A 24447-nucleotide genomic window follows, 5' to 3' on the forward strand; every position below is an offset into this window, starting at 1 on the left:
AAGACCCGACAAGAGGTAATGATCTGTTGGATCTGGTCATTTCTAACAATGCCGAGCTGATTGAAAATCTCACTATTCACGAAAACTTGGAACAAGTGACCACAATAAAACTTTATTTTGCCTAATCTGTAAAAGTCATAGGCAGGGAGCGCAAAATCTTAATTTTAAAAATGCAGATTTTCCCATATTTCACTTCAGAACTTTGGGATCAGCTACTGTATGTATTTTAAATCTATTTTTGCCAATCCATGACCATGCTTCTTCTTGAGACACTCCTTTGTTGCCTTAGCTGTATGTTTTGGGTCATTGTCTTGCTGGAAGACCCAGTCTCGACCCATCTTCAATGCTCTTACTGAGGGAAGGAGGTTATTGGCCAAAATCTTGCGATACATGACCCCATCCATCTTGCCTTCAGTACGGTGCAGTCGTCATGTCCCTTTTGCAGAAAAGCACCCCAAAGTATAATGTTTCCCCCACCATGCTTCACGGTTGGGACGATGTTCTTAGGGTTGTACTCATCCTTCTTCTTCCTCCAAACACGGCGAGTTGAGTTACTGCCAAAGAGCTAAATTTTTGTCTCATCTGACCACAGCACCTTCTCGCAATAACTCACAGAATCATCCAGGTGTTCATTGACAAACTTCAGACGGGCCTGCACATGTGCCTTCTTTAGCTGAGGGACTTTGCAGGCACTGCAGGATTTTAAACCTTTAAGGCATAATGTGTTACCAATGGTTTTCTTGGTGACTGTGGTCCCAGCTGCCTTAAGATCTTTAACAAGTTCCCCTCATGTAGTTTTAGGCTGATCTCTCACCTTTCTCATGATCAAGGATACCCCGCGAGGTGAGATTTTGCATGGTGCCCCAGATCGATGTCGATTGACAGTCATTTTGTATTTCTTCCATTTTCTTACTATTGCACCAACAGTTGTCTCCTTTTCACCCAGCATCTTATTTGTGGTTTTGTAGCCCATTCCAGATTTGTGCAGGTCTATGATCTTGTCCCTGACATCCTTAGAAAGCTCTTTGGTCTTGCCCATGTTGTAGAGGTTTAGAGTCTGACTGATTAATTGAGTCTGTGGACAGGAGTCTTTTATACATGTCTTTGTCAGTGGGCAAACTTACAAAAACAGCAAGGGATCAAATACTTATTTCCCCCACTGTATGGCCCATTCAAATATATGGTCAAAAGATGTTCATGTAAACCCCCCTCAGGGGACATGCCCTGCGTCTAGAGAGAAAAAGCTTCAATCCCCATGTGAGGCTTCTCAACAATGAAAATTATTAATCTGTAGAATAGGATTACTAAAGAGCTTGTCACAGTGAGAACTGTTTATTGTAGGGATGGGGAACCTCACGCCTGCAGGCCAATTACGGCACTCAATGACCTTTTCTCCGGCCCCTGGGTAGATTCCAGGGACTGCAGTGCTTGGGAAGACAACTGTGTTTTGATGGCCGCCAGCCCATTAATTTCTTTTTGCGCTGTGAGCACGTATACGTAGCGTTCACTACTGATCACTAAGGTGTGTGCAATGAAAGATTATGTCCTGACACCAGTTCTAGCGTCATGACGTACTTTGTAGAAGTTAGAGCGTGATTTGTGCGTATTTGTGTATAAATATCCAAATGGCCCTTGGCAGAAAAAAGGTTCCTGACCCCTGGTTTATGGCTTTAAAAAGGCTTAGATGCATTGTTAGAAGAAAATAAGATAAACACATACAGTGTATGTCAATGTGTAAAATAATTTTCTGAATGTTAATCCAGTCATTCGACACTCCAGATATTTTAGGGCAGCTTGGTTCATACATTATGGATGCACCTATACACTTTTCTTTGGTTGAATTTGATGAATGTAACATGGACCTAATTATATGGTGTTGTCATCGTTCTATTCTTCCAACCTTCATAAAACCATCTACATATAAAAGATTCATGGAGAGTCATTGACTGGCCATTTTTCGTATAATTATGGAGAAAGATACAATGGGAGAGATTCATCAAGGTAAATGCACCATGACCTGCACTATATTCATGATGTGACACTTTTAGTGATTTGCCCAATAAGTGAGCATGGTTTGGCTGAAAACCCAATATGGCTTATCTGAAAATAGGCATGGTCTAATATGCGACACCAAGTTAAAAAAAAATTGCACTCATTTTTGGCATAATGTAACCAGCTAAAAAGTGGTGGAAACTTAAAATATGGCAGATTTATCAAACAACGAAAAATACTTTGATAAAACTGGTCCATTTTTATACCGTCTAGTCTAAATTTGAATTGTCTAATAATTAGACAGTATCCTTTGAAATACTTAGCATAGTAAAAAACTCATTGTTAAAAGGCTTTTATCATTGATGGTGAATGCTAGGATGTACCATCAATGAAAATTTGGTTTCTTAACAATGGCAGACCATGTCACCGCAACATAAAGGGAGTTGGCCGACTAGGTTATTTAAATAACTAAGCAATCCCAGTCATGGCTGACTCCCAGTACCCTTCAGGGAGTTTACACTGATGTTGGGGATTGATGAAGGTGTCATACGTAATATTTGTATCATACAATATGTGCTATTTTGATGTGCAGGGACAAATTACAAGGGTCACAGAAGTACACAGGAAAATGGATCACCATTCCCAGGATTTGTGAGGCTGCCAAGACCGAAACTCGACCAATCAAAATGATATGGCACATCCATCAATTTACCATAACCTTACTTAATGGGAAAACTCCTTTATATATAGTTTTCCCTATAGCTCAGAAAAAGCCTCAATTTACTTACAGCTGGTCCAGGTGATCCAGGACGGCCTCTCTCACCAGCTTGTCCTCTTGGTCCCTAAAAAAATGTAAATAATAATAATAGTAGTAATGAAAATACAAATTATATTTCTTATAGTGTGACTGAGACCTGTCATATGATACTAATTTCTAATATGTCTAGAAGGGGTTAAAGAAGTTTATAAAATTAGGACCAAGTCAAAGATTATATGGTAATGGTGGTGGAGTGAAAAATCATCATATTCAGACAGGTCATAAAGGCACATTAGTAGTGTTATGATGTATTAAAGTCCATTTTAAGAGGATTCAAAATAAAAGGTAAGGTCCTTTGATCTAAAAACATTTAGAGACAACCTGTCATGTCCCCAAAACAATTAATCTGCAAATAGGGTTAATCTGCAGGCTAACAGCATTCTAAAGCCGCCCCAAAAGCCACAGGAGCAAATTAACTTTATTCCTCCCGGCAGCCTCTGGTTTTCAGATGGTGAGCTGTAATAACACCCTGGCAAATTGACTGAGAGCCGTCCACTGTGTCGGTGCAGAGCTGGCTGTCAGTCAGTGCCAGGGCATGAGCACAGTACATAGAGAGCTATGTACTGAGCAGTGACCAAAGCCTCGCTGTATGAGTCTCTGGTACTTGAAGCTGGGACTGCCGGGAGGAATATAGCCCATTTCCTTGTGGTAGCCCAGCTTTCAGAATGGTGGCCACACAGCTTTAAAATATTATTACCCGCAAATTAACCACATATATGCAGATTAATAGCGCTTGGGGACATAACAAATTCCCTTTAATGCAGATATCAACATTAGGGAACTAATGTAAGAGGGTGGCAATCAAATATTGTGATTAATGCACAGTTAAAGGGAGTCTGTCGTCCCCAAATTAAACCATTTGTACAGGTATGTAGGGGGCTGAGCCCCTAAAAAAAATCACGCTTGTATAGATTTCAGTGGTTTAGTTGCCAGTAAAAAGAACAATTTATTTCATACGCAAATTATTTAACATAGGTGCATCCTTGGCGGGTGAAGAGCCTGGTGCACCGTTACACCCCCTCAATTTGCTTAATGAGTACTTTCTCATATCTTGACAGTGCTTGAGCGAAAGCTACATCAACTTAATCAGTGGCTTTGCACCTCCACATAGAGACTCTCATACAACGTGAGTATGGGTGCTCATTTCTTGCTCTTGTCTGCAGTGCAGTACCAAGCAGCAGCCACAGACAGGCGCCAGCAATGAGCGAGCACACTGACATTCTGTGAGTGGCACATGGCTATGTCCTTACATTGTCAGTTTACGCTATTGTCACTGGCTCCTGTCTGCAGCTGCTGCTCAGTATGGTCCTGTAGATGGGAGCCAGTGATAACATGTCATAGTATGTGATGGTGGTTGAGCTCCTGCAGTGTCTGTGCAGAGGTGCAGAGCCACAGGTTGAGTTCAGGCAGCACTCACACAATGTGTGTGTTAATCAAGCTTTGACAAAGTGTTCAATATGCAAATTGAAGGGAAGTCATGATGCACCGAGCCCCCTGAATTTGGTGTCCTAAGGGTGCACTGAAGTCCCCTAATGTGCATACAAAATAAATATTTTTTTCTGGAAATTAAATCACTAAAATCAATATTACAGGAATAATTTTTTTTTTTATTTGTTAAAAGGAGTAGTGGAGCTTGTTCTTGACACTATACAGTCTATGGAGGAGTAGCAAATGGGTTAGACGTCCTGTACAGAGTTGTGCCCGTTTCTTGCATTTGTCATCCCTGTAAGCAATCTGATATTCTCCTATCTTCTTATGTAATCTATAGGTCTCTGCATTATGGATGGACATGTTTTATATCTTTATTTACAGCACATTTGTCATTATGTTTTTGGTGATTTTGAGTTTATAAGATTCTCTAGAAGTTACTCTAGAATTATAACATTAAATTAGTGACTTTCAACCTTAAATTAATTACAGTAGGGGAACCCCTGAAAAATATTACCACTCCTAGTGAACCCCTAATTCTATACCTGTCCTAAAGTAGCATAGTGAAGGGGGTGAGTAAAGCCTTGTATAATTCTTGATTTCTTGTCTGATGCTATCATTCACTTGGCTCATACAAGTTTACTCTTTTACACAACATCCTTAAGCAGGCTGAGAAAAATCATTACCGCTGTGCCAGGCAATCCATTGTCTCCAGAGGCACCAGGTTCACCCTAGTAAACAACATTCAGCAATGTAAGTACAATAAAACACACACATAATATTACATTAAAAGTACAAACTACTACTGAAATAGAGACAGGAAAGTGAGCAGAAAGCCAGGAGGTTCTACAGTGTCACCGGATGGATGGCACAATAGTGTCACTGACTGCTTTCCAGACATAAAAGTTCTATACAGAATATGGAGAATTACCCTGAGTCCAGGGGCTCCAGAGTCTCCCTTTGCGCCATCTCTTCCATCGATACCCTGCAAAAGTAGTAATATCACACTAGTAAAGAAATATACTTTGTCAAAACTTTTTTTGGTTGATCAATCTGTGTTTGAGTATTCATATTATGTGTGTGAATATGTAATCATATTATGACTGTATGTATATTCACATAATGTATGTGTGATCATATTATGTGTGTATGTATATTCATATTATCTGTATGTGTGATCATATTATGTGTGTATGTATATTCATATTATCTGTATGTGTGATCATATTATGTGTGTATGTATATTCATATTATCTGTATGTGTGATCATATTATGTGTGTATGTATATTCATATTATCTGTATGTGTGATCATATTATGTGTGCATGTATATTCATATTATCTGTATGTGTGATCATTTTATGTGTGTATGTATATTCATATTATCTGTATGTGTGATCATATTATGTGTGTATGTATATTCATATTATCTGTATGTGTGATCATATTATGTGTGTATGTATGTTCATATTATCTGTATGTGTGATCATATTATGTGTGCATGTATATTCATATTATCTGTATGTGTGATCATATTATGTGTGCATGTATATTCATATAATCTGTATGTGTGATCATATTATGTGTGCATGTATATTCATATTATCTGTATGTGTGATCATATTATGTGTGTATGTATATTCATATTATGTATGTATTTATATTCATATAATCTGTATGTGTGATCATATTATGTGTGCATGTATATTCATATAATCTGTATGTGTGATCATATTATGTGTGCATGTATATTCATATTATCTGTATGTGTGATCATATTATGTGTGCATGTATATTCATATTATCTGTATGTGTGATCATATTATGTATGTATGTATATTCATATTATGTATGTGAAAGTGTACTATTATTATCTGTGTGTATGTTCATATTATGCATGCATTCACAAGTGTACTCCTATTATTTGTGTGGTTATGTATTGATATTATCTGTATGTGTGTTCATATTATGAGTGTATATATTCATATTATCTATGTGAAAATGTATTATTATCTGTGTGTATATTCAGATTTTCTGTATGTACTGGTATATATTATGTGTATGTATGTATAATTATAATGTGTGTGCATGTATATTCATATTATCTGTATATATTGTATCTGAATGTATAATCATATTATGTGTGTATGTACAGTACAGACCAAAAGTTTGGACACACCTTCTCATTTAAAGATTTTTCTGTATTTTCATGACTATGAAAATTGTACATTCACACTGAAGGCATCAAAACTATGAATTAACACATGTGGAATTATATACTTAACAAAAAAGTGTGAAACCACTGAAAATATGTCTTATATTCTAGGTACATCAAAGTAGCCACCTTTTGCTTTGATGACTGCTTTGCACACTCTTGGCATTCTCTTGATGAGCTTCAAGAGGTAGTCACCGGAAATGGTCTTCCAACAATCTTGAAGGAGTTCCCAGAGATGCTTAGCACTTGTTGGCCCTTTTGCCTTCACTCTGCAGTCCAGCTCACACCAAACCATCTCGATTGGGTTCAGGTCTGGTGACTGTGGAGGCCAGGTCATCTGGAGTAGCACCGCATCACTCTCCTTCTTGGTTAAATATCCCTTACACAGCCTGGAGGTGTGTTTGGGGTCATTGTCCTGTTTAAAAATAAATGATGGTCCAACTAAACGCAAACCGGATGGAATAGCATGCCGCTGCAAGATGCTGTGGTAGCCATGCTGGTTCAGTATGCCTTCAATTTTGAATAAATCCCCAACAGTGTCATGAGCAAAGCATCTCCACACCATCACACCTCCTCCTCCATGCTTCACGGTGGGAACCAGGCATGTAGAGTCCATCCGTTCACCTTTTCTGCGTCGCACAAAGACACGGTGGTTGGAACCAAAGATCTCAAATTTGGACTCATCAGACCAAAGCACAGATTTCCACTGGTCTAATGTCCATTCTTTGTGTACTTTAGCCCAAACAAGTCTCTTCTGCTTGTTGCCTGTCCTTAGCAGTGGTTTCCTAGCAGCTATTTTACCATGAAGGCCTGCTGCACAAAGTCTCCTCTTAACAGTTGTTGTAGAGATGTGTCTGCTGCTAGAACTCTGTGTGGCATTGACCTGGTCTCTAATCTGAGCTGCTGTTAACCTGCGATTTCTGAGGCTGGTGACTCAGATAAACTTATCATCAGAAGCAGAGGTGACTCTTGGTCTTTCTTTCCTGGGTCGGTCCTCATGTGAGCCAGTTTCTTTGTAGCGCTTGATGGTTTTTGCAACTGCACTTGGGGACACTTTCAAAGTTTTCCCAATTTTTCGCACTGACTGACCTTCATTTCTTAAAGTAATGATGGCCACTCGTTTTTCTTTACTTAGCTGCTTTTTTCTTGCCATAATACAAATTCTAAATCTATTCAGTAGGACTATCAGATGTGTATCCACCAGACTTCTGCACAACACAACTGATGGTCCCAACCCCATTTATAAGGCAAGAAATCACACTTATTAAACCTGACAGGGCACACCTGCGAAGTGAAAACCATTTCCGGTGACTACCTCTTGAAGCTCATCAAGAGAATGCCAAGAGTGTGCAAAGCAGTCATCAAAGGAAAAGGTGGCCACTTTGAAGAACCTAGAATATAAGACATATTTTTAGTTGTTTCACACTTTTTTGTTAAGTATATAATTCCACATGTTAATTCATAGTTTTGATGCCTTCAGTGTGAATGTACAATTTTCATAGTCATGAAAATACAGAAAAATCTTTAAATGAGGTGTGTCCAAACTTTTGGCCTGTACTGTATATTCATATGTGTCTAAGTGTACTCCTAATCTGTGTTTATATATATTTATGTTATCTGTCTGTAAATATATTCATATTATTTGTCTGTAAATTTATTCATATTATCGATGTGTTTGTATATACATATTATAATCTGTGTGTATTGATTTTTTCTATGTGTACGTATAGTCATATAATCCCTCTGTAACAGTAATCATTAGAGATGATTTAATCTTTTGAAATCTAAGTTTGACATGTCTATCGATCCAGTGATTTATTGTTGTGGAATGTGCTATCTATATATATTCGTATCATCTATGTGTTTGTGTATTCCTATTATCTGTGTACATAACTATTCAGATTATTGAATATTATTATTATTCATATTATATGCATACTTGAGTATTTTTTATATGTATGTATGTGTTTTACTCAGTTATATAGTGCCATTAATTCCACAGCGCTTTACAGACATTATCATCCCTGTCCCCATTGGGGCTCACAATCTAGATTCCCTATCAGTATGTCTTTGGAGTGTGGGAGGAAACCTGAGAACCCGGAGGAAACCCACGCAAACACGGGGAGAACATACAAACTCCTCGCAGATGTTGCCCTTGGTGGGATTTGAACCCAGGACCCCAGTGCTGCAAGGCTGCAGTGCTAACCACTATTATCTGTTTTTCTATTATTTATGTGTACATTTGTTCATATTACATGTGTGTATTCAAACTTTTGAACTCCGTCTGGTAAATGTGGGCCCATGGGAACTTTAAAATAAATGTTAATAAAAGCTCTAGTTGTAGACTTTATGTTAAGTGTACATACACAGTGTCCGATTTATATAAATGTATAAATAAATCAAATTTAGTATTAAATGTAATTGATAAGTGTACAACTAATGCCCAGTTAAGGATTTATGGATAGTGTTATCCTACTCCTTTCCATAATACGGATTACTTGTAACAATCACCACTGACGTGATCGTAGATGGTCTAGTTTGAGTCTTGCTATCATTTTGTCAGATGTCTCATATTGTATATATACAAGTGGTGTGGGCAACACTGTGGCGCAGTGGTTAGCACTGCAGCCTTGCAATGCTGGGGTCCTGGGCTCAAATCCCACCAAGGACAACATCTGCAATGAGTTTGTATGTTCTCCCTGTGTTTGCGTGGGTTTCCTCCGGGTTCTCCGGTTTCCACCCACACTCCAAAGACATACTGATAGGGAATGTAGATTGTGAGCCCCAATGGGGACAATGATGATATTGTCTGAATTGTAAAGCAATGCAGAATAAGTTGGCGCTATATAAATAAAAAGATTATTATTAATGGTGTAGCTGTGATGTTTTCTGTAGCATACCCGTTACATGCAGCACAGGCTGACATATCTAGTTAGAAGAATTAGTTGTGCATGAGATTGTAGATGTAGCCACCTAGTGGTTATTTGGGGTAGGACATGTTGTATTCTTGCACATTTGTTTTATTATTTTTACTTGTGCCACAAAATTATGTTGAAAATAGTGAAGGCTATATGATACGGAAAAAGTCTCCGGAACACATAAATAAGTAAGGGAATGCATACTAGATATATAGAATTACAGTGTAAATGTAATATATAATAAAATTAAGATCATTTTCTCTACCATATAAATTATGCGCATTGTATGTTAAATGCTAATGTGCTCTTTCATTAGAAGATGATAAAATAGATAAAAGAGATTGTGATAAAATACTTACTCTGTGACCTTTCATGCCAGGGAAGCCAGCCATACCAGGTGGTCCTCTGCCACCCTATGTGCAAAAAATGAAATATTGTATTATTATTATTATTATTACTATTCTTAAGTATAACTTCAGTATAACTCACATACAGATGTAGCATTTATTAACCTAACACACATGCCAGAATGCAGCAAGATATGATGGTGCAGAAAAGTGTAATCTGACACCTAAGTGATCTCATTCATTGGCTTTTGCTGTTAAGTGTCCAGTTACAGTTTACTGCACAGCGACACTTTTTTACTTTGTGGTATACCATAACATGTTGCTTTAAGAAATGCTGTTATCTGTAATGTGTACTGTACAGATACCTCAAAAAACTAAGAAATTCTACCTGTAAAATATGGCTGCAGCTTTTAGTGTAAAGATAAAAAGCTTGCACTGGCTGATACTATTCCTCACTCACTCTGACCCAAGATCAGCTTCACTCCTACTTACAGGGGCGCCAGCGACTCCGCGCTCTCCTGGTCTTCCAGGTCGACCGTTTTCACCCTAAAGAAAAGTAAGGAATGTGTTGCAAGCTGTTAGCGTACACATATTCTCAGATCCATCTTGTACTTGTACTTGTATTAGAACGCAGACACGGCACCTGAATTTATGAGATTTGCATTATACTTTAGCTCTCACGCACACAAGCATACTGCAAAATGTAAGTTGTACTGAGTAATTAAACAGCGTGCATTTACTTCCATGGACCTGAGTATATTTATAATTTCAGAAAAGCATAGAAGGCCCAATTCATCATTGCATTTTCGCCATTTGCCTAATTGTAATTATTGTCTTCACATGATTGGGGGATTGGTTTGTTTTATAAGGTATGTTTCCACAATGTGTTTGCATTTTATATGACTTAGGGCTCTTTTACACGTCCGTGTTTCCAGTACGTGTGGTGACAATTTCCACACATACTGGAGACACTGAGACACGCAGACCCATCCAAATCTATGGGTCTGTTAGTGTGTTTCCATGAACCGTGTGTCCGTGTGCTCCACACGCTGACATGTCTGTTTGTTTGCGGATGCATGGTCCAAAAAACGTCCCACACGGATGAAATCCGTCAGTCATCAGTGTGACACATACCGGTGCCTGGGAATCAGTGTACAGTTAGAGCCGGGTGCTGAACACTGCCCTCATCATGGTTCCCTGCCGGCGCTGCGATCAGCACCAGCAGGGACAATGATGGGGGTAGTAGTAGTCTGCTCCCGCAGTGTCCCTATGTAAAAATAAGATTAAAATAATCTTCCATAAGTGTCCCTAAGAGTCCCCCACTATAATCCTCTGACTGCTGATGCTGAAAAGCCGGGGAGAATGAGCCGCTCCAGGAGCGGTGTCCTGTCACTCAGTGAGCACAGCTCCGGAGCTGCTCGCTGGAGCGAGTCATTTTCCCTGGCTCCTCTGCTGAGCGGTCGCATGGATTACAGTGGAAGACATCTCCGGACATGTGAGTATATGGATTTTATTATTTTAATCATATTTTTACACTGGAACACTTCGGGAGCAGACTACTACTACCCTGTCCCTGCTAGTGCTGATCGCAGCTCCGGCAGGGAACCATGATGAGGGCAGTGTTCAGCACCCGGCGCTTGGGAACAGCGCTAACTGTGATCCTGATGCGGCACATGGGCGGCACACGGTTGCCACACGTGTGACACACACGGACACACGGATATCTCCGATACCGTTTTTTCCAGTACCGGAAATATACGGACGTGTGAAACCAGCCTAAGAGTGCACACAGCACCAGAAACATGTAACAGTGTTTTTTTCTATCACCAATATGTGGATTTTAATTGTTTAACATATATGGAATACAATTTGAAGATTTTTTCTATATTTGTGGATATGCCGATCAACTTTGTTATTCTTTTTCCTATGGTTCTTGCTGTGTGAAGCTACGAGAACTGGAGATATTTGTGCATGTCTAAACATGGATATACCCTTCCATGTATGGGTTGCAATGCATGGATTGGTCGCGGGTCTTCTGAACTGATTTTGACAACCTCATTTATGCCTAAGAGGCTGTTGAGTTTGGGTAGAGAAACCCACGGCCGGTCTGTGAATCACGGACCATGACACACAGATGTGTGAATTTCGCCTTAGGAAAAGGCTCCACAGTGACTTATTGCATGACATTTTATGTGCCTGAGGATATAAGACACAATTGCCTGAGTAAATGGCATACCATTGAGACTGTGCAACACCCCGTGCAGAGTAAACAAAAGTGTTTGTTCCCATCCTGTCTTCCCCACGGTGAGACATTAATAAGTAAAAGCATAAAAGATAATACCACCCCCTTGGCAAAAAAAAAGCAAAAATCAATGTGTTTTTTAGCTCTCATTTTGTGAGAAGCCATGGGAATACTGCTCAAGATATTGCACTCTGCAATGTAATATAATCTCGTCTATATTTCTACTGTACCTTAACATTATATTTGGAGCCAAGTTAATGTAGCTGATAGGTTCAATGTAATCGCTCCAACTATGTGCCATATTAACACCACATATAACGCTCAACTAATCCGCCCCTCTCCTCCTCAGCTTCTCCCCTCTGCAAATCCCTTATTGTCTCGCCATTCCACAACGTATCCATTTCAAGCTACTAACACCGACCTTCAAAGCTGTCCATAGTCTGTTTCCTCCATATATCTCTGGATTAAAATCGTGATATCTTCACACAAGGCCTCCTTCTCTCCTCAACAACATATGTTCCTCACCCAATCGCCTCAAAGACTTCTCCTGAATATCCCCCATATTCTGGGATTTTGTGCCCCAACACGTCCGATTATCCACCACATTCTGAGCTTTCACATGGAACTTGAAAACCCATGTCTTCAGAACAGCTTACAGCCTGCAATGACCCCGCTGTCACATCACCAACACCGGAGCTTCTGCAACTCTCAACATACTGTCTCCTGCCACATTATCCTGTAGAAAGTAAGCCCGCAACGGCAGCGCCCTCTCCTTTCTGTACCAGTCTGTCATTGTTCGATTGTTCAACATATTTTAGACATAACATATACTTACATCCTTTCCTGATGGACCCATAGGTCCGAGAGGTCCATTTTGTCCAGAAGGTCCCTTAAAAGAAATAAATAGCAAAAGTTATATGGGTTTTGAGTGTACAAAAACACCATTATTATAAAGAAAATAGAGTAACATAAAGTGACTTTCTAACTTAAATAATATAAATATTTAATATAAATATATAATATTGTAAATATTCTGTTCAGTCTGTACAACTGTGCACAGAACAGCTGAGCAGATTGTCAGGTCCTGAATGTAGAGACTAGAGCAGGACTCTTCCTAAGGCCCCACTATCAGTATTTGGTCAGTATTTTTGCTCAGGAGTGGGAGCCAAAACCAGGTGAGGAACAATCAGAGAAAAGGTATAATAGAAACAAGTCACCAATTCTGCATTTATCACGAACTCCTGGTTTTGGCTCCCACTGCAGAGAAAAAATACTGACCAAATACTGACCAAATACTGATGGGCTGTGGTCTTATACTGGTCCTGTGAAGCTCAGCAAAAGTTAAATCGGCTGAATTTGTGTTTTTCAGAAGCGAGAGGTTTATGTGTTTTTTTCTGCATCTCTTTTTGTAGTTTCTTCTTAATAAATCCCCATAATTAGGTAGGATGTAAGGAAAGTGCAGAGTCTTAATGTTAAACTGTTTTACTAACAGCAGCACACGTTTCTACTTTACAAACTGGGGTTTAGGTGGGCGTATTTCATTGGCCATATAGGAGCCACAATGCTTGGACTAATCGCAGATCTCCTGGCCTGAGCCATCTGAGCGTAGGCCTCGCTCCAGCACACCGCGGCACGACCAGCTCTCCCTCACCCATCCCCTGTAGACTGTGGTCCTCGCTCCTCCTGGACCAGCCGCTGACTTGTATTGTATTAGATTATTGTATTTGATTTTTAATGGAATAAATGGCGCTATAATAATAAATAATAATAGGGACATGGTGCTCTAATTAATTAGTGTTTCACTTGATTAATTAAAAATGCCATTATTAGTATCCCTTAGAGTGCTGCTTTTATGACTAAGGGGAACTGATTCTACATGCTTTATCCTGAGACAAGCTGCTTGCAGGAATTCTATATGCATTCAATTGAATGTTGTAGGTAACTAGTGCTGGCGAACCTACTGGCACGCAGAGCCATGCCGCAGCACTACTGGATCGGGCCGGCGGGTGAGAACTCTCGGACACAAACTTGCCAGGCCCGTGAGGCGCAAATACACGCTGCCGGCCAAATCAGAGGCCAGCGGCTTCCGGCCAATCCGGTCAGAGGCCAGCATGACGTCGGCCAGCCAATCAAATGCCGGCGGCTTCCAGTCAATCAGAGGCCAGCATGACGTCGCCCGGCCAATCAGATGCCAGCGGCTTCTGGCCAATCAGAAGCCAGCATGACGTGGGCCAGCCAATCAAATGCCAGCGGATTCTGGCCAATCAGAGGCCAGCATGACGTCGCCCGGCCAATCAGATGCCAGTGGCTTCTGGCCAATCAGAAGCCAGCATGACGTGGGCCAGCCAATCAAATGCCAGCGGATTCTGGCCAATCAGAGGCCAGCATGACGTGGGCCGGCCAATCAGATGCCAGCGGATTCTGGCCAATCAGAGGCCAGCATGACGTCGGCCGGCCAATCAGATGACAGCGGCTTCTGGCCAATCAGAGGCCAGCATGACGTCATCAGGCCAATCAGATACCAGCAGCTTCCAGCCAATCAGAAGCCAGCATGACGTAGGCCAGCCAATCAGATGCCAGCGGATTCTGGCCAATCAGAGGCCAGCATGACGTGGGCCAGCCAATCAAATGCCAGCGGATTCTGGCCAATCAGAGGCCAGCATGACGTGGGCCAGCCAATCAGATGCCAGCGGATTCTGGCCAATCAGAGGCCAGCATGACGTCGCCCGGCCAATCAGATGCCAGCGGCTTCTGGCCAATCAGAAGCCAGCATGACGTGGGCCAGCCAATCAAATGCCAGCGGATTCTGGCCAATCAGAGGCCAGCATGACGTGGGCCGGCCAATCAGATGCCAGCGAATTCTGGCCAATCAGAGGCCAGCATGATGTCGGCCGGCCAATCAGATGACAGCGGCTTCTGGCCAATCAGAGGCCAGCATGACGTCGTTAGGCCAATCAGATACCAGCAGCTTCCAGCCAATCAGAAGCCAGCATGACATGGGCCAGCCAATCAAATGCCAGCGGATTCTGGCCAATCAGAGGCCAGCATGACGTGGGCCGGCCAATCAGATGCCAGCGGATTCTGGCCAATCAGAGGCCAGCATGACGTCGGCCGGCCAATCAGATACCAGCGGCTTCTGGCCAATCAAAGGCCAGCATGACGCGGGCCAGCCAATCAAATGCCAGCGGATTCTGGCCAATCAGAGGCCAGCATGACGTGGGCCGGCCAATCAGATGCCAGCAGATTCTGGCCAATCAGAGGCCAGCATGACGTCGTCAGGCCAATCAGATACCAGCAGCTTCCAGCCAATCAGAAGCCAGCATGACGTGGGCCAGCCAATCAAATGCCAGCGGATTCTGGCCAATCACAGGCCAGCATGACGTGGGCCGGCCAATCAAATGCCAGCGGATTCTGGCCAATCAGAGGCCAGCATGACGTGGGCCGGCCAATCAGATGCCAGCAGATTCTGGCCAATCAGAGGCCAGCATGACGTCATCAGGCCAATCAGATACCAGCAGCTTCCAGCCAATCAGAAGCCAGCATGACGTAGGCCAGCCAATCAGATGCCAGCGGATTCTGGCCAATCAGAGGCCAGCATGACGTGGGCCAGCCAATCAAATGCCAGCGGATTCTGGCCAATCAGAGGCCAGCATGACGTGGGCCAGCCAATCAGATGCCAGCGGATTCTGGCCAATCAGAGGCCAGCATGACGTCGCCCGGCCAATCAGATGCCAGCGGCTTCTGGCCAATCAGAAGCCAGCATGACGTGGGCCAGCCAATCAAATGCCAGCGGATTCTGGCCAATCAGAGGCCAGCATGACGTGGGCCGGCCAATCAGATGCCAGCGAATTCTGGCCAATCAGAGGCCAGCATGATGTCGGCCGGCCAATCAGATGACAGCGGCTTCTGGCCAATCAGAGGCCAGCATGACGTCGTTAGGCCAATCAGATACCAGCAGCTTCCAGCCAATCAGAAGCCAGCATGACATGGGCCAGCCAATCAAATGCCAGCGGATTCTGGCCAATCAGAGGCCAGCATGACGTGGGCCGGCCAATCAGATGCCAGCGGATTCTGGCCAATCAGAGGCCAGCATGACGTCGGCCGGCCAATCAGATACCAGCGGCTTCTGGCCAATCAAAGGCCAGCATGACGCGGGCCAGCCAATCAAATGCCAGCGGATTCTGGCCAATCAGAGGCCAGCATGACGTGGGCCGGCCAATCAGATGCCAGCAGATTCTGGCCAATCAGAGGCCAGCATGACGTCGTCAGGCCAATCAGATACCAGCAGCTTCCAGCCAATCAGAAGCCAGCATGACGTGGGCCAGCCAATCAAATGCCAGCGGATTCTGGCCAATCACAGGCCAGCATGACGTGGGCCGGCCAATCAGATGCCAGCGGATTCTGGCCAATCAGAGGCCAGCATGACGTGGGCCGGCCAATCAGATGCCAAGCAGCTTCTGGCCAATCAAAGGCCAGCATGACGCGGGCCAGCCAATCAAATGCCAGCGGATTCTGGCCAATCAGAGGCCAGCATGACGTCGGCCGGCCAATCAGATGCCAGCGGATTCTGGCCAATCAGATGACAGCGGCTTCTGGCCAATCAGAGGCCAGCATGACGTGGGCCGGCCAATCAGATGCCAGCGAATTCTGGCCAATCAGAGGCCAGCATGATGTCGGCCGGCCAATCAGATGCCAGCGGATTCTGGCCAATCAGAGGCCAGCATGACGTCGCCCGGCCAATCAGATGCCAGCGGCTTCTGGCCAATCAGAAGCCAGCATGACGTGGGCCAGCCAATCAAATGCCAGCGGATTCTGGCCAATCAGAGGCCAGCATGACGTGGGCCGGCCAATCAGATGCCAGCGAATTCTGGCCAATCAGAGGCCAGCATGATGTCGGCCGGCCAATCAGATGACAGCGGCTTCTGGCCAATCAGAGGCCAGCATGATGTCGGCCGGCCAATCAGATGACAGCGGCTTCTGGCCAATCAGAGGCCAGCATGACGTCGTTAGGCCAATCAGATACCAGCAGCTTCCAGCCAATCAGAAGCCAGCATGACATGGGCCAGCCAATCAAATGCCAGCGGATTCTGGCCAATCAGAGGCCAGCATGACGTGGGCCGGCCAATCAGATGCCAGCGGATTCTGGCCAATCAGAGGCCAGCATGACGTCGGCCGGCCAATCAGATACCAGCGGCTTCTGGCCAATCAAAGGCCAGCATGACGCGGGCCAGCCAATCAAATGCCAGCGGATTCTGGCCAATCAGAGGCCAGCATGACGTGGGCCGGCCAATCAGATGCCAGCAGATTCTGGCCAATCAGAGGCCAGCATGACGTCGTCAGGCCAATCAGATACCAGCAGCTTCCAGCCAATCAGAAGCCAGCATGACGTGGGCCAGCCAATCAAATGCCAGCGGATTCTGGCCAATCACAGGCCAGCATGACGTGGGCCGGCCAATCAAATGCCAGCGGATTCTGGCCAATCAGAGGCCAGCATGACGTGGGCCGGCCAATCAGATGCCAGCAGATTCTGGCCAATCAGAGGCCAGCATGACGTCATCAGGCCAATCAGATACCAGCAGCTTCCAGCCAATCAGAAGCCAGCATGACGTAGGCCAGCCAATCAGATGCCAGCGGATTCTGGCCAATCAGAGGCCAGCATGACGTGGGCCAGCCAATCAAATGCCAGCGGATTCTGGCCAATCAGAGGCCAGCATGACGTGGGCCAGCCAATCAGATGCCAGCGGATTCTGGCCAATCAGAGGCCAGCATGACGTCGCCCGGCCAATCAGATGCCAGCGGCTTCTGGCCAATCAGAAGCCAGCATGACGTGGGCCAGCCAATCAAATGCCAGCGGATTCTGGCCAATCAGAGGCCAGCATGACGTGGGCCGGCCAATCAGATGCCAGCGAATTCTGGCCAATCAGAGGCCAGCATGATGTCGGCCGGCCAATCAGATGACAGCGGCTTCTGGCCAATCAGAGGCCAGCATGACGTCGTTAGGCCAATCAGATACCAGCAGCTTCCAGCCAATCAGAAGCCAGCATGACATGGGCCAGCCAATCAAATGCCAGCGGATTCTGGCCAATCAGAGGCCAGCATGACGTGGGCCGGCCAATCAGATGCCAGCGGATTCTGGCCAATCAGAGGCCAGCATGACGTCGGCCGGCCAATCAGATACCAGCGGCTTCTGGCCAATCAAAGGCCAGCATGACGCGGGCCAGCCAATCAAATGCCAGCGGATTCTGGCCAATCAGAGGCCAGCATGACGTCGTCAGGCCAATCAGATACCAGCAGCTTCCAGCCAATCAGAAGCCAGCATGACGTGGGCCAGCCAATCAAATGCCAGCGGATTCTGGCCAATCACAGGCCAGCATGACGTGGGCCGGCCAATCAGATGCCAGCGGATTCTGGCCAATCAGAGGCCAGCATGACGTGGGCCGGCCAATCAGATGCCAAGCAGCTTCTGGCCAATCAAAGGCCAGCATGACGCGGGCCAGCCAATCAAATGCCAGCGGATTCTGGCCAATCAGAGGCCAGCATGACGTCGGCCGGCCAATCAGATGCCAGCGGATTCTGGCCAATCAGATGACAGCGGCTTCTGGCCAATCAGAGGCCAGCATGACGTGGGCCGGCCAATCAGATGCCAGCGAATTCTGGCCAATCAGAGGCCAGCATGACGTCGGCCGGCCAATCAGATACCAGCGGCTTCTGGCCAATCAAAGGCCAGCATGACGCGGGCCAGCCAATCAAATGCCAGCGGATTCTGGCCAATCAGAGGCCAGCATGACGTGGGCCGGCCAATCAGATGCCAGCAGATTCTGGCCAATCAGAGGCCAGCATGACGTCGTCAGGCCAATCAGATACCAGCAGCTTCCAGCCAATCAGAAGCCAGCATGACGTGGGCCAGCCAATCAAATGCCAGCGGATTCTGGCCAATCACAGGCCAGCATGACGTGGGCCGGCCAATCAGATGCCAGCGAATTCTGGCCAATCAGAGGCCAGCATGATGTCGGCCGGCCAATCAGATGCCAGCGGATTCTGGCCAATCAGAGGCCAGCACGATGTCGGCCGGCCAATCAGATGACAGCGGCTTCTGGCCAATCAGAGGCCAGCATGACGTGGGCCGGCCAATCAGATGCCAGCGAATTCTGGCCAATCAGAGGCCAGCATGATGTCGGCCGGCCAATCAGATGCCAGCGGATTCTGGCCAATCAGAGGCCAGCATGACGTCGGCCGGCCAATCAGATACCAGCGGCTTCTGGCCAATCAAAGGCCAGCATGACGCGGGCCAGCCAATCAAATGCCAGCGGATTCTGGCCAATCAGAGGCCAGCATGACGTGGGCCGGCCAATCAGATGCCAGCAGATTCTGGCCAATCAGAGGCCAGCATGACGTCGTCAGGCCAATCAGATACCAGCAGCTTCCAGCCAATCAGAAGCCAGCATGACGTGGGCCAGCCAATCAAATGCCAGCGGATTCTGGCCAATCAAAGGCCAGCATGACGCGGGCCAGCCAATCAAATGCCAGCGGATTCTGGCCAATCAGAGGCCAGCATGACTTGGGCCGGCCAATCAGATGCCAGCGGCTTCTGGCCAATCAAAGGCCAGCATGACGCGGGCCAGCCAATCAAATGCCAGCGGATTCTGGCCAATCAGAGGCCAGCATGACGCGGGCCAGCCAATCAAATTCCAGCGGATTCTGGCCAATCAGAGGCCAGCATGACGTGGGCCGGCCAATCAGATGCCAGCGGATTCTGGCCAATCAGAGGCCAGCATGACGTGGGCCAACCAATCACATGCCAGCGGCTTCTGGCCAGCATGACGTTGTCGGACAATCATATGGCAGCGGCTTCTGGCCAATCAGAGGCCAGCATGACGCTAGCCGGCCAATGAGAGGCCAGCATGACCTCTGATTGACCAGCAGCGTGTATTGCAGCGTACGTGCCTGGTAAGTTCGTGCGCTGCAATACACTTCAAGCTAGATGTGCCGGCTACAGGAGAGGACGCTGCACGGGAGAAGAAGAAAGGTGAGTATCAGTGTTTATTATGTCATTTTTTTTTTTTTTAAATATGCGATGCACAGTGGCGCCAGCAAGCTGGGAGGGGGGGGGGAGCATATATACATGGACTGAGGGGGGGGGAGCATATATACATGGACTGAGGGGGGGGGGGGAGCATATATACATGGACTGAGGGGGGGGGGGGAGCATATATACATGGACTGAGGGGGGGGGAGCATATATACATGGACTGAGGGGGGGGGGAGCATATATACATGGACTGAGGGGGGGGGGAGCATATATACATGGACTGAGGGGGGGGGGAGCATATATACATGGACTGAGGGGGGGGAGCATATATACATGGACTGAGGGGGGGGGAGCATATATACATGGACTGAAGGGGGGGGAGCATATATACATGGACTGAGGGGGGGGGAGCATATATACATGGACTGAGGGGGGGGGAGCATATATACATGGACTGAGGGGGGGGGAGCATATATACATGGACTGAGGGGGGGGGAGCATATATACATGGACTGAGGGGGGGGAGCATATATACATGGACTGAGGGGGGGAGAGCATATATACATGGACTGAGGGGGGGGGAGAGCATATATACATGGACTGAGGGGGGGGAGAGCATATATACATGGACTGAAGGGGGGAGCATATATACATGGACTGAAGGGGAGAGCATATATACATGGACTGAGGGGAGGGCCAGCATATATACAAGGATTGAGGGGAGGGCCAGCATATATACAAGGATTGAGGGGAGGGCCAGCATATATACAAGGATTGAGGGGAGGGCCAGCATATATACCAGGATGCTAGTATGCATGGCCCCCACCCCCCAATCCTGGTATGTATGGTACCCCCTCACCCCCCAATCCTGGTATGTATGGCACCCCTCACCCCCGAATCCTGGTATGTATGGTACCTCTCCTCACCCCCCAATCCAGGAATGCATGGCACCCCCTCACCCCCCAATCCTGGTATGCATGGCACCCCTGACCCCCCAATCCTGGTATGCATGGTCCCCTGACCCCCCAATCCTGGTATGCATGGGCCTCTTACCCCCCCCCAATCCTTATGTATAGCACTCCTCACCCCCCAATCCTGGTATGCATGGTCCCCTCACCCCCCAATCCTGGTATGCATGGTCCCCTCAACCCCGAATCCTGGTATGCCTTGTACCCCCTCATCCCTAGCCTGGTATGCATGGCACCCCTCACCCCCCCCCCAATCCTGGTATGCATGGTCCTCTCACCCCCCAATCCTGGTATGCATGGTCCTCTCACCCCCCAATCCTGGTATGCATGGTACCCCCTCAACCCTATCCTGGTATGCATGGTCCCCTCAACCCCCAATCCTGGTATGCATGGTACCCCCTCAACCCTATCCTGGTATGTATGGCACCCCTCACCCCCCAATCTTGGTATGCATGGTCCCCTCAACCCCAAATCCTGGTATGCCTTGTACCCCCTCATCCCTATCCTGGTATGCATGGTCCCCTCAACCCCTAATCCTGGTATGCCTTGTACCCCCTCATCCCTAGCCTGGTATGTATGGTACCCCTCACCCCTGAATCCTGGTATGTATGGTACCCCTCACCCATAATGCTGGTATGCATGATCCCCTCACCCCCAATCGAGGAATGCATGGTTCCCCCTCACTCCCCAATCGAGGAATGCATGGTACCCCCTCACTCCCCAATCCTGGTATGCATGGCACCCCTGACCCCCCAATCCTGGTATGCATGGGCCCCTCACCCCCCAATCCTGGTATGCATGGGCCTCTTACCCCCCAATCCTTATGTATAGCACTCCTCACCCCCAAATCCTGGTATGCATGGTCCCCACACACCCCAATCCTGGTATGTATGGCACCCCTCACCCCCTAATCCTGGTATGCATGGTACCCCCTTATCCCTATCTTGGTATGTATGGCACCCCTCACCCCCCAATCCTGGTATGCATGGGCCCCTCACCCCCCAATCCTGGTATGCATGGGCCTCTTACCCCCCAATCCTTATGTATAGCACTCCTCACCCCCAAATCCTGGTATGCATGGTCCCCACACACCCCAATCCTGGTATGTATGGCACCCCTCACCCCCTAATCCTGGTATGCATGGTCCCCTCACCCCCATAATCCTGGTATGCATGGTCCCCCCCCCACCCCCAATCCTGGTATGCATGATACCCCTCATCCCTATTCTGGTATGCATGGTACACCTCATCCCTATCCTGATATTCATGGTCCCCTCACCCCCAATGCTGTTATGCATGGTCCCCCTCTCACCACCCAATTCTGGTATGCATGGTCCCCTCATCCCCCAATCCTGGTATTCATAGTACCCCCTCATCCCTATCCTGGTATGCATGGCACCCCTCACCCCCCCAATCCTGGTATGCATGGTCCCCTCAACCCCGAATCCTGGTATGCCTTGCCATCCCTAGCCTGGTATGCATGGCCCCCTCACCCCCCAATCCTGGTATGCATGGTCCCCTCATCCCCCAATCCTGGTATGCATGGTACCCCCTCAACCCTATCCTGGTATGTATGGCACCCCTCACCCCCCAATCCTGGTATGCATGGTCCCCTCAACCCCGAATCCTGGTATGCCTTGTACCCCCTCATTCCTAGCCTGGTATGCATGGTCCTCTCACCCCCCCCAATCCTGATATGCATGGTCCCCTCAACCCCCCATCCTGGTATGCCTTGCCATCCCTAGCCTGGTATGCATGGCCCCCTCACCCCCCAATCCTGGTATGCATGGTCCCCTCATCCCCCAATCCTGGTATGCATGGTACCCCCTCAACCCTATCCTGGTATGTATGGCACCCCTCACCCCCCAATCCTGGTATGCATGGTCCCCTCAACCCCGAATCCTGGTATGCCTTGTACCACCTCATCCCTAGCCTGGCATGTATGGCACCCCTCACCCCCTAATCCTGGTATGCAAGGTCCCTTCACCCCCCCAATCCTGGTATGTATGGTACCCCTCATCGCTATCACGGTGCACACACATACAAAAAAATAAACACTTATACTCACCTTTCTTCCCTGTGCTCCAGCGCTGTGTCCCGTTCTGCCGGAGACCGGGAGAGGAGTGTGTTGCCGGAGTACGCACGTGCCCATACCGCGCTGTCCGGCGCCATTTTGCTGAAGACACACTGCAAATGTGTCTTCAGGAAAATGGCGCCGGATAGTGCTATGCGCATGCGCCGATTCCGACGCCTCACTCCAGCCTCGGGACCAAACAGAGGCGCCGTGGCAACACTCCTCCCAGTCAGATAAGTATGTAAGTATGGCGCCGGAGATCGTGGTATGCGTTCAGTGCCTACGCATACCGTGATATCCGGCGCCATACACACTCCTCTTACCTGTAACGGCTTGATGCGTTCTTCTGTCTGGAGCCAGACTGTGTAGGCATGTGACGCTGGCGCAATCTATAAAGGCTTCAGAGAGAGGGACGCATCTCCGGTTATATTATAGACCATACAGTCCCTTTAAACAGACTCTGTCAGCACAGAATGACTGCTCAAATCAAGTACAGGTGCTCAGTGCTTTACGGCGGAGCACAACATTTATATACACCTTCCCACCTGCTTGTTTTCTATCTATGTCCTCCCTTCTCTGGTTCTATGAAGCCAGAGCTGCGAATCAAAGAAGAGGGGGGTGGAGTAAACATTAAGGGTAAACATGCAGGTTGGAAGGTGTATTTAAATAATTTTTTTGCACCATGGAGTTTTTTTTGAACAGTCATTCTGTGCTGACAGTCTCTTTAACCCCTTTCCGACATTGTTACTTAATAGTACGCACCACATCGGCACCCCCTGTTCAGCGCGGGCTCCGGCGCTGAACCCGCACTGAATCGGGCACATGTCAGCTGATTTATACAGCTGACATGTGCCCGCAACAGCCGCGGGTGGAATCGCGATCCACCCGCGGCTGTTTACAAGTTAAATGCCGCTGTCAATCTCTGACAGCGGCATTTAACTTGCGCTTCTGGGAAGCGTGTCCTAGGCCCCGCCCATTGGTGATCGTGGGTCACCGATGCGTGGGCATGTCAACCCTGGGTCTGCAGCAGACCCCTGTGGTTGTCATGTAAAGATAGTGGTCGGCGCTCATAGCACATGAGCATTTCTACTACATAGAGGCGATCTGCTCAACTCCTATGTAGCAGAGGCGATTGGACAGCTGCTCCTTCTAGTCTCCTATGGAGACTATTAAAGCAAGCAAAAAGTGTAAAAAAAAGTTTTTAAAAATATTAAAAAAATATAAGTTTAAATCACCCCCCTTCTGCCCCATTCAAAATAAAATAATAAAAAATAAACCCCATATACACATATTTGGTATCGCCGCATTCAGAATCGCCCGATCTATCAATATAAAAAAAGAATTAATCCGATCGGTAAACTGCGTAATGAGAAAAAAATTCCAAACGCCAGAATTACATTTTTTTGGTCGCCACAACA

General features: G+C 46.8%; 1 protein-coding gene and 1 long non-coding RNA gene across 4 annotated transcripts in view; one reads left to right on the plus strand and one right to left on the minus strand.

Moving 5' to 3' along the window:
- COL3A1 (collagen type III alpha 1 chain) overlaps window positions 1-24447 on the minus strand; it is a 132763-nt gene that overhangs the window by 60247 nt on the left and 48069 nt on the right. For both annotated transcript variants that reach the window (XM_073646298.1, XM_073646297.1), the window contains 6 exons: window positions 12795-12848; window positions 10210-10263; window positions 9730-9783; window positions 5169-5222; window positions 4924-4968; window positions 2781-2834 (listed from right to left, as the gene is read on the minus strand). In XM_073646298.1, coding sequence (XP_073502399.1) covers window positions 2781-2834; window positions 4924-4968; window positions 5169-5222; window positions 9730-9783; window positions 10210-10263; window positions 12795-12848 — 315 coding nt within the window. The remainder of the gene's footprint in view (window positions 1-2780; window positions 2835-4923; window positions 4969-5168; window positions 5223-9729; window positions 9784-10209; window positions 10264-12794; window positions 12849-24447) is intronic.
- LOC141161483 (uncharacterized) overlaps window positions 19850-24447 on the plus strand; it is a 126482-nt gene continuing 121884 nt past the window's right edge. For both annotated transcript variants that reach the window (XR_012250633.1, XR_012250634.1), the window contains exon 1: window positions 19850-19985. This is a non-coding gene — a long non-coding RNA (uncharacterized lncRNA). The remainder of the gene's footprint in view (window positions 19986-24447) is intronic.

This window comes from Phyllobates terribilis, unplaced genomic scaffold (assembly GCF_046119375.1).
Source record: "Phyllobates terribilis strain yellow unplaced genomic scaffold, ASM4611937v1 Scaffold_9__5_contigs__length_417890890, whole genome shotgun sequence".
NCBI lineage: Eukaryota > Metazoa > Chordata > Amphibia > Anura > Dendrobatidae > Phyllobates > Phyllobates terribilis.